At 45.3% G+C, this 10100-nt stretch overlaps 2 protein-coding genes across 2 annotated transcripts; both read left to right on the top strand.

Annotated features, from left to right (window-relative positions):
- Nucleotides 1–239: 239 nt before the first annotated feature.
- On the top strand, nucleotides 240–3788 carry LOC115262799 (uncharacterized). Its single transcript, XM_029865689.1, has 2 exons — nucleotides 240–477; nucleotides 613–3788. Exons 1-2 carry the CDS (start codon nucleotides 240–242, stop codon nucleotides 3786–3788), a joined length of 3414 nt encoding a protein of 1137 aa, XP_029721549.1.
- A 699-nt stretch (nucleotides 3789–4487) lies between these two features.
- Nucleotides 4488–5507, top strand: LOC134290838 (uncharacterized). Its single transcript, XM_062858047.1, has one exon. The coding sequence runs from the start codon at nucleotides 4488–4490 to the stop codon at nucleotides 5505–5507; it is 1020 nt and encodes a 339-aa protein (XP_062714031.1).
- The last annotated feature ends 4593 nt before the right edge of the window (nucleotides 5508–10100 follow it).

Here is a 10100-nt window from a genome sequence, read left to right on the forward strand (position 1 = left end):
AGTGGTCTGCGGACAAAATGAAAGCGTACAGAGAGTGGGGAATCGTGCTGTGAAGGTCTAAAGCCTGCGGTGTTGTGCGCCATTGAAGAATACCAGCTGGATCGCCGCGTGGTTTGATCGCTGATGCATGTATGCCCTTCATGCTTTTCAGGTCGGTCCTAATTGGAATTGGTAAGCGTTAGAAATCATAAGATCGTGCAAGTGGGTGCGTTGTTTCCGGGAGTGAAGCCTAGCCAACAATGGCCGCCGAGAAGAAAATTCTTTTGTCCTCCTATTTTCGCATGATGGACAGCATTAAGTCCCGTGCGGAAAAATTGCTCATTTTTGTGCGTTCTTTTGATTCCGAGAAGCAAGACAAGTCTCTTCTCGAAGACAAGCTACAGTCAGTAAATGAAATGCGTTCCTATTTCCATGAGACAGAAGTGAAGTTGTACGGGTTGCTCAAGGAAGATGAGGTCGAAGATTGGCAAATGACTAGTAAGGGGATAGAAGACACGCTCGACGAAATCCGCCATCTTATCCGTAGCAAACTCCGTGACATAGATCCCCCAAAGCCAGTGTCAGCCCAAGTTTCCAGTGCAACTAGCTAAGGTTCCTATCCCAAATTGCCAGACATTCCCCTTCCCCGGTTCAATGGCCAACTCGAAGATTGGATTAGCTTCAAGAACCAGTTCAATGCCCTTGTGAAGCGTCGTGAAGGTCTTTCGGAAAGTGAGAAGTTGTTCTACCTCAAAGCCGCCATACAAGATGGTGCCGCGCGCCATGTTCAGTCATCCGAGGATTCCTTCGCGTCCCTTTGGAAGGCTCTTTGTTCGGAGTTTGAGAACAAAAGGATCTTAGTCGACAAGCATATTGCCCAATTGTTCCATGTGAAACCCATTCTCCGCGAATCTGGTTCAGCCTTGCGAAATTTGCTAAATGACGTCACGCGTAACATTCGAGCCTTAGTCAACCTCGAATTAAAACTAGAACCTCTTTCGGAGCAATTTCTGATCCACTTAGTCTGCACTCGCCTTGATGCTCGCACTCGGAAGGATTTTGAGCTGCAATTGACCGACAACGCCCTGCCATCCTGGGATAAGTTGTTGGACTTCCTACAATCTCGCTGCCGCTGTCTGGAAAACATCGAACAAGATGGAAAGGATACTGCGTCAAATCAGTCCTCGCGTCTACGACCAGAACGCTCTGGGTCTCATGTAATGAGAACCATTCCCGAAAATGTATACACCCAAAAACCCAGCTTCGGTAACGTCACCTGTTTCGTTTGCAAAGGTACACACTTTTTGAATCGATGCGACCAATTTCTGAACCTAGCTCCAAACGATCGCTTTGCCAAGATCAAGAGCCTAGGTATTTGCTTGAACTGCTTCAGCAATAAGCACTACGTGCCCGAATGCAAGGGTAGCTCGTGTCGTAAATGTGGTCGTCGACACCACACGTTGCTGCATGAATCCGATTCGAACTCGTCGTCTTCTGTAAGAGATGTCCGCCAACCACCAGAGTCGAACCCTATACAACGATCTTCAACTGCTCCTACCCCCTCGTCGATCAACTCGGCGATCAGTCCTGTCTCTCCGTCGACTACACGATCACACCAATACGTACTCTACACAGCTGTCGGGCTTGTAGAAGATGCTCATGGGAACTCAATTGAGTGTCGAATTTTACTCGATTGTGGTTCGATGCATAATTTGATCGCAGCACGACTTGTCAATGTATTGAAGCTACCGAAAACGAATGCGAATGTCAACATTATTGGTGTCACTGGCTCACCTCAATTGATCAAAGACAAGGTCAGAGCAACGATTCGCTCCACCTTGACCAAAGCGTCGTTCAATTTGGAATTTTTGGTCATGAAAAAGGTCACAACCGAACTACCAATGAAATCGTTCCAAATAGATTCCGATCAGTTTCCATCAGATGTAGCACTGGCAGACCCTTCGTTCAATCGATCGCGACGAATCGATATGCTGCTAGGAGTCCAAGTGTTCAATGAGCTATTCACAGGTCAATCGTTTTCGTTGACAGATGATCACACGTTCTGGTGTAAAGAGACCATTTTCGGATGGGTAGTTGGTGGTGCAGTTAGCGAGCAGGGAGCAGAGCAATCTTCCTCGAACATGTGCGGAGTCGTGACGAACGAAGCGTTGAGCGAACAGATGAGCAGGTTCTGGGAAACGGAAGCCATTCCCGAGCCTCAAAAGTTGACCGAAGATGAACTAGCTGCTGAACGAAGTTTCCAAGAGACATGTCGGAGACTACCAGATGGGCGATACGAAGTTGGACTGCCACTCAAGAACAGCATCGATCAATTGGGCGAGAGCGAGACGATGGCACTGCGACGATTGATACACAACCCGAACGTCTACGAGCAGTACCGAGCATTCATGGCAGACTATCACGATCAAGGGCTTATGGTCAAGACAAACCAGATGGTCGAGGGAGCGTACTTCATGCCTCATCATGCGGTGTTCAAGCCGGCGAGCACCACTACTAAAACGAGAGTCGTTTTTGATGCGTCGGCGACGACAACGACGGGAAAGTCACTGAACGATCACCTTTTCGTCGGTCCCGTGGCCGTGGTCCAGCGTAAGCTAGCAGATACAGTCCTGCGATTCCGAATTCCGAAAATTGCGTTCACTGCGGACATCACCCAAATGTTCCGGCAGATCGTCATAAGGCCGCAAGATCGCAAATGGCAACAGATTTTTTGGCGTTCGCAACAGAACGTTCCTTTGGAGGTGTACCAGTTGGCTACAGTCACTTACGGCACGGCATGTGCACCCTTCCTTGCGACACGTGTACTGAAGCAGCTGTGCGAAGACGAGAGTGAGCGTTTCCCCTTGGCATCGAAGGCGGGAACCGAAGACTACTACATGGACGACCTGTTGAGTGGGGCGAATACAGTGGAAGAAGCGATGGCGATGCAATCCGAGTTCGTGGAAATGATGTCATCCGGAGGCTTTGTGCTGCACAAGTGGGCCTCCAATCACCCTGCATTGTTGCAATCCGTTCCGGATTCCGACAACGAGCAAGTCGCATTTTTCGAGGACGAGAAGACCACACGAACATTAGGGTTAACCTGGCAGCCCCGCAACGATGTGTTCCTCACCAAAGTACACGAGATTCAGTTCCATACCGGCCAACCAACAAAGCGAACTGTGTATTCGGACATTGCCAAACTGTACGACCCACTAGGCCTGCTGGGTCCGCTGATCTTTGCTGCAAAAGTGAAGCTGCAGAAACTGTGGCACCTCGAAGTGGACTGGGACGAAGCTTTGAGCACAGAAGAGACCGAATCTTGGGAATGCTTCCGCAACCAAATTGTTCAAATGGGCGAAATCTCGATTCCACGCTGTGTACTCCCCTACAATTCACCAAACAGCATAGAATTGCACGGCTTTTGCGATGCATCTGACCTGGGCTACGGTGCATGCGCCTACATTCGATCGGTCGATTCGAATAACGATTGTTCGGTACTATTGCTAACTTCTAAGTCTCGAATCGCACCCCTCAAAAACGCAAAACTGACTACCGCACGTCTCGAATTTTGCGGTGCGCTTGTACTTGCACGATTGATTTCTAACATAACGCAAAACTTGAGCATTACCTTTTCCAGAATCACTCTCTGGTCCGATTCCACGACCGCTTTAGCTTGGATTAGGACCGACCCAAGCAGACTGAAAACCTTCGTCTGCAATCGCGTCATCGACATCCAAAACCTGACGCACGACATGGAATGGAGGTACGTCAATACCCTCGACAACCCTGCGGATGTCCTATCCTGAGGTCTATTACCGAGCGAAGTCAAAGACTGCGAACAATGGTGGACTGGACCACCGTTCCTGCGAGAAACCGACACCTTTTGGCCGAACCAACCACAAAACATACCCGCAGAGCAGCTCCCGGAAACGAAAAACACCACAATTTGCCTCACAGTCACAGATCCTCCTGTACAGTTCCGGTTGTTCGAGATCGAAAATGAGTTCCGGAAAATGCAACGAAAAATGGCCTGGATGCTACGATTCATCGACCACGTTCGTAAGGGACACCAGAAGGATCATCGATACGGAGAGCTGACCGTTCCAGAACTTCATCAAGCAACAGTGGCCCTGACCAGCATTGCGCAGAGAGAAGCCTTCCCAGACGACATCCAACGCCTACGCTCTGGAAAGGTAATTCACCATAAAAGCAAATTAATCACCTATTCTGTGTTCGTAGAGAAGTCCCGGTTCAGCGTTTTGCGAGTTGGTGGAAGAATCCACCATGCTGCCATTCCCGCAGCGCAGAAGCATCCCATGGTCCTACCGTCTGGTCACCCGTTCACATTGGCCTTGATCAGAGCGTACCACGTCGAAATGCTCCACGCTCCTCAGCAAATGCTGCTAACAATGCTGTGACGACGATTTTGGGTCCTTCATGGGCGAAGCACTGTCCGACAAGTCATCCAAAAGTGCATCACGGGCTTCAGAGCGAAACCGATCTCCATGCAGCAACAAATGGGAGACCTACCGAAATCTCGTTTGGAGGGAGTGTACCCCTTCTTCAACACTGGAGTCGACTTTTGCGGGCCAATCTACATCCGACAACATAACAAGCGATCAACCGTCACCTACAAGGCATATGTAGCGGTGTTTGTATGCTTCGCCACTCGAGCCATACACCTGGAGCTGGTAGGAGATTTGACCGCAGATGCCTTCATTGCGGCCCTACACCGTTTCGTCTCCCGAAGAGGTAAATGCGCTAAATTGTTTTCCGATAATGCCCTTAATTTCGTCGGTAGCAAGAACAAGCTGAAGGAAATGTACGACATGTTCCGGTCACAGCAACTAAAAACCAAGCTGGACGACTTTTGTGCCAAATCAGCAATCGAATGGCACCTGATCCCACCTTCCGCCCCACACTTTGGAGGTTTGTGGGAGGCCGGCGTACGCTCTGCCAAATACCTCTTGAAGCGCATCACTGGAACCGCCAACATGAACTTCGAGGAATACACCACCGTTTTCGCCCGCATAGAAGCCCTGCTGAATTCGCGGCCAATAACCGCCCTATCTGAAGATCCCAGTGACATCAGCCCGCTAACTCCTGGCCACTTCCTGGTGGGTCGTCCGTTGACCGACATTGCTGAACCCGACCTAACGGACCGCAAAGAGACTACGCTTTCCCGATGGCAACGACAGTCCCAAATGGTGCAACATTTCTGGGCTCGATGGTCGAATGATTACATTACGACACTGCAGAACCGCAACAAATGGCACAAACCGTTCCCTGTGAAGCCTGGACAGTTGGTGATCATCCGAGAAGACAACCAGCCACCGATGAACTGGAAGCTGGGGAGGATCGAACAAGTGTTCCCTGGACTGGACGGACTGGTACGAGTGGTCGATGTACGATCTGGCGGCAAACTTGTCCGAAGGCCTATTGTGAAGCTGTGCCTACTACCGGTGGACGACAACGTAGTGCAGCCTGACAACGACCTCCACGAAGACGAGAACGACAGCGAATGATGAGATTGAAATTTTCCAATTTCAATGGGGCAGCATGTTGAGTGTAATAATTGTACAACCCAAATACATGTCTAGTTAGGTAGAAATAGTGTTGTGTAGAGTCTCTCAATTTGTGCAATAGTTGTCCTTGTCTCTCCATGTATCTATGTATTGCATCAAATTACCGATATCACCCGAACCCGAAGACGATTAGGGCTAGCTAGGCGACAACCATCAACAGCTAATTGGCTTTTGACCACCGCACGATACGGTCGTTTGATTAAGTCCGTGTCTTTTTATACAGTGCCGTCCGAGTGTCCCGAAGTTCCCCGTTTTCCGTGGCCACAGTCCTCGCCGCGTGTGCAGCTATTTTGAAGAGTGAACAGGCACAACATTTAAACTGAGTTTAAGGGGCCATTCAAAAGTAATGGCCATTATTTACAAAAATTGAGCAGATAGAACAATTGTTCAACAAGTTTCTCAACTATCATACTCCTTACAACTTTGCTGAAGACATAAACACGTTATCTACACTTATAAAAAAAAATGATTTTTTCTCACACTTCTAGGAGAATTTCTATGAAACGAGATGGCCCTTGTTTCCAAAATATATTTTTTGTGGAAATATAATCATTTTTCAATTCTCTGTTTTCGAATATTCTTCGACATTTTAAGCGATTTTTGAGTGTGAAAATAAACGTTGTCCTTAGAGAGGTTATAAGAAATCATGTCCGGCCTTAACGTGGATTAATATGGCCATTTATAATTCAAAATGCATCCTTATTATAGAAATTCACAAATTTATCGCTAATACATACGCAATACACCATAAAAACGTATTAAAACTTTTTGGCCATGAAATGGACCCTGTTACTCCAGTGTGGATCGGTTCAACCAGGTGCTCGATCAAATATTGGATAAACTTGGTGACAGGAGATCAGCCGTCATTGTTGGCGATTTCTATGCCTGGCCTCGACGTTCCGCCGTTCCTATCTTCCTCCAGGTGTCATCTGTGATCCACTGTTTCTCTGGGTTGGTAGCTCATCCAAATTATTCTCGCCGGTGGCGATGGAGACGTTCTGGATGGCGCCCCATTGATCTTCTACGCTTCTAGCTTGCGGAATATCCGCAGCACGGTTCTCCAGATGCTTGACGAAGGGTCATGCCACCGCAGCGATTTCCAGTCGACGTGTGTTGAACCGGCGTCCGATTTCCTCCTCCTGTCGATGGATCCTCACAATGCGGAGCTGGTTCTCGACAATGGGGCACGTTCGGTGTAGTACTAGATTTGTAGTAATGAGCTGAATTTTAGTATGGTGAGAAGGTCAATTCTCCGTTTCTGCAATGAAATGATGCAAAAAGCGTGGGTATTATGATTCCTTGCCTAATTTCATGCTGTTTGAGCAAAACTTTGGATAACTATGTTGTTTATGTTGCTAGAAATGGAGAAAACAACAACACTGTTGCCCAAAGTTTTGCTCAAACAGCATTAAATTACGCAAGGAATCATAATACCCACGCTTTTTGCATCATTTCATTGCAGAAACGGAGAATTGACCTTCTGACCATACTAAAATTCAGCTCATTACTACAAATCTAGTACTTCACCGATCTGTCCTATTAGGAGGTGATGGTCGGACGCCATGTTGTTCCGCATATCGAGCAGGGTCCATCTCCATTTTCAACTGATGCAGCTGTGGTCGATTTGAATTTCAGTGACGCCATCACGGGAAACCCATGTTATTTTGCGCACTGGACGATGGGGAAAGAGCGATCCCCAATCACCAAGACTACGTGAATTGAAGTGATTTTTTTTCTGTAGTAAATTATATTTTATCTATTTTCTTCAAAAGTCCCAAGCAGTCAAAATAAATCGCAGAACAAAACTTTTCCAAAAACATTAAACACTTCGTGCTTGTTCCAACTAGTACTTCAATCATAATTCGTCTCACTTCCCACAGGCTTCTACGACACGGATTTTACACTGACAGCCAACAATCATTAGAAGTACTCAGCTCCACGTATGGCACGCCTTCGGGGTGTCCTAAATCACCTCCCACGGTGCAGCTCCGGAGTGCAGCTCCACGCCACCGCCAACGACCAAGGTAATGATGAGTAATGAGAATTGTAAGGGAGCGAGAGATTTATGCACCCAGATGAAATATGCTGGCACCGCTGCGCTGGCTGGTACGAGTTGGAGATATATGTACCTTTGTCCGGGAAACTACTTTGAACGCTAGGACACAGTATGTACTCGAGTTCTATGACCGACTCACACAAAGCCCTGCCTGTGGAGCTGCGAATGCAACTCTTGGTCGCGGGCGGTGCGGTGGTGTCGTCAAGCAAAGAAAGGGTTGGCCGTACAAAAGAGCACACATTCGCTGAATGACAGGAAACAGATGCTCTTTCTTGTTCGTTTGCATTTCTGGTCCCGCAGCCGCGGGTGGCAGTGAGTGAATGGTTCCGCTTATTCTTTCCGGCTTAACTTTGCAACTGAGGCAGTGGTTGTTCCTCAGCTTTGCGACTGGTACGTTACCTACTCAGTTGTATCTTGATTTGTCGAATTTGCTTGGCGCTGTCATTTTTTTTGTTCATTTCGAAAAGATCAAGGTCCGCAATAGAAGTCGAACCCAGAGATCTTCAATACATTTCTGCTTTGTAGGTTCAAAATCGCCAGAGCCAAGAAGAGCATTATTGAATGGTTAACTGCATTGAATATGGAAAAATGATAAATATCATTCTATTGTACGTCAGTTCGGCTTTTTCTGGCTCTTAACACCTCGAACTCCACGGTATGGCGAGGGATTGAGGAAATCAGCAAGTAAACGTCGTCTCCGTCGTCGGTAGTGTTTTTATCGGTAACTTGCATGCATTGCATATGGACATCGTTGATGGGCTGGGCCCGTCTCGCAGTAAGCACACATGTCTGGAATTATAATTCTGAGTGGGTTTAGCTTTGGCCCGAAGTGCGATTTGCGTGATTGACGTTTTCCAAATAGGAATTGGCGTCAGACGGTTTAGAACCGTTCCGCTGATGGAGAACTACGATGTGGTCTGCAAAGAGACGTGTAGCTATTCCGTTCGCCGAGCAAAAGTATTGAATTAGCATAAAAGGAATGCCGCAGCTTTTTCCTGCGTGACGGTAATTAAAAATTAAATAATAGAAATAAAATACATCACGAAGCACCATCTGGATGTAGAAAACTTTTAATCGATGCCATTTTATATGATTCTTTGGGAATTCCTCGAAGACTACTTCCAAGAACTCCTGCAGGGAGTTTTGCAGAAATGCCTTCAAGAAATCCTCAAGAACTTCTTTCATGAAGTTCCTCAAGAAAATACTCCTGGAATAACTTTAGAGATTATGAATCCAAGATATGAATCCAAGAATTTCTCCAGGATTCCTTTCATACACATCTTCAAGAAATCCTCCAGAAATTCTTCCAGGACTTCCCTAATAAAGTCCTCCAGAAATGGCACTACAAATTTATCAAGAAATTCCTATACAGCCATTCCATAGAAAAACGATATAGTGCATCTCCGATTGTCGTGAAACTTGGTGGGCTTGTAGTTCTTCGGAAATAATTAGACCCGTATTTTTTTTACTTCGTCATTAGGGTGACCAATTTTCATATAGGGTGGTCCAAAAAATTAAGGTTTTTCAAAACTAAAAATTTTCAGAAAATCGTAACTTTTGAACCAGTTGACCGATTTTAAACTTCTTTTTTTTTGTTTGAAAGCTTTTGAATTGTTGTTTTCAGAAAAAATACGTTGAAGGGGCTAAAATGTAAAGAGTACTATAAAATATGCAAATATATTAGTTTTTTCACGTTTTCATGGTCTTGGGACCAAAGAGGTACCCTGGTTTTATATTTTTATCAGAAAATTCAGGAAATTTTGCGTAACATATCAAAAAATCAGAGATGTGTGTTTTTTAGTTTTTGAGATATGATTTTTTGAAAATTTAAGGTCAAATTTTCCCATACAAGACACTTTTTTAAATTTGATTATATTTTGATTCCTTATAATATTATGGATACCAAAACCACCAGGAATCACATTAAAAAGCAATACCATGCATAGTTTTATGAGAATTTGTAATTTCAAGCAATTTTAGAGTAGCTAGTACTAAAATATATGACTCTCTATATTCAAAAAATCATATCTCAAAAACAAAACAACATACATTTCTGATTTTTTGATATGTTATGCCAAATTTCCTGAATTTTCTGATACAAAACCATGGTACCTCTTTGGTCCCGAGACCTTGAAAACGTAAAAAAAACTAATATATTTTCATATTTTATAGTACTCTTTACATTTTAGCCCCTTTAACGTATTTTTCCTGAAAACTACAATTCAATAGCTTTCAAACAAAAAAGTTTAAAATCGGTCAAATGGTTCAAAAGTTACGAGTTTTTGAAAATTTTTAGTTTTGAAAAACCTTGATTTTTTGGACCACTCTATATGAAAATTGGTCACCTTAATGACGAAATAAAAAATACGGGGTTAATTCTTTCCGAAGAACTACAAGCCCACCAAGTTTCACGACAATCGGAGATGCACTATATCGTTTTTCTATGGAATGTCTGTATAGGAATCCTTCCAGGAATT

Source organism: Aedes albopictus, chromosome 3, assembly GCF_035046485.1.
Source record: "Aedes albopictus strain Foshan chromosome 3, AalbF5, whole genome shotgun sequence".
Taxonomy (NCBI): Eukaryota; Metazoa; Arthropoda; class Insecta; order Diptera; family Culicidae; genus Aedes; species Aedes albopictus.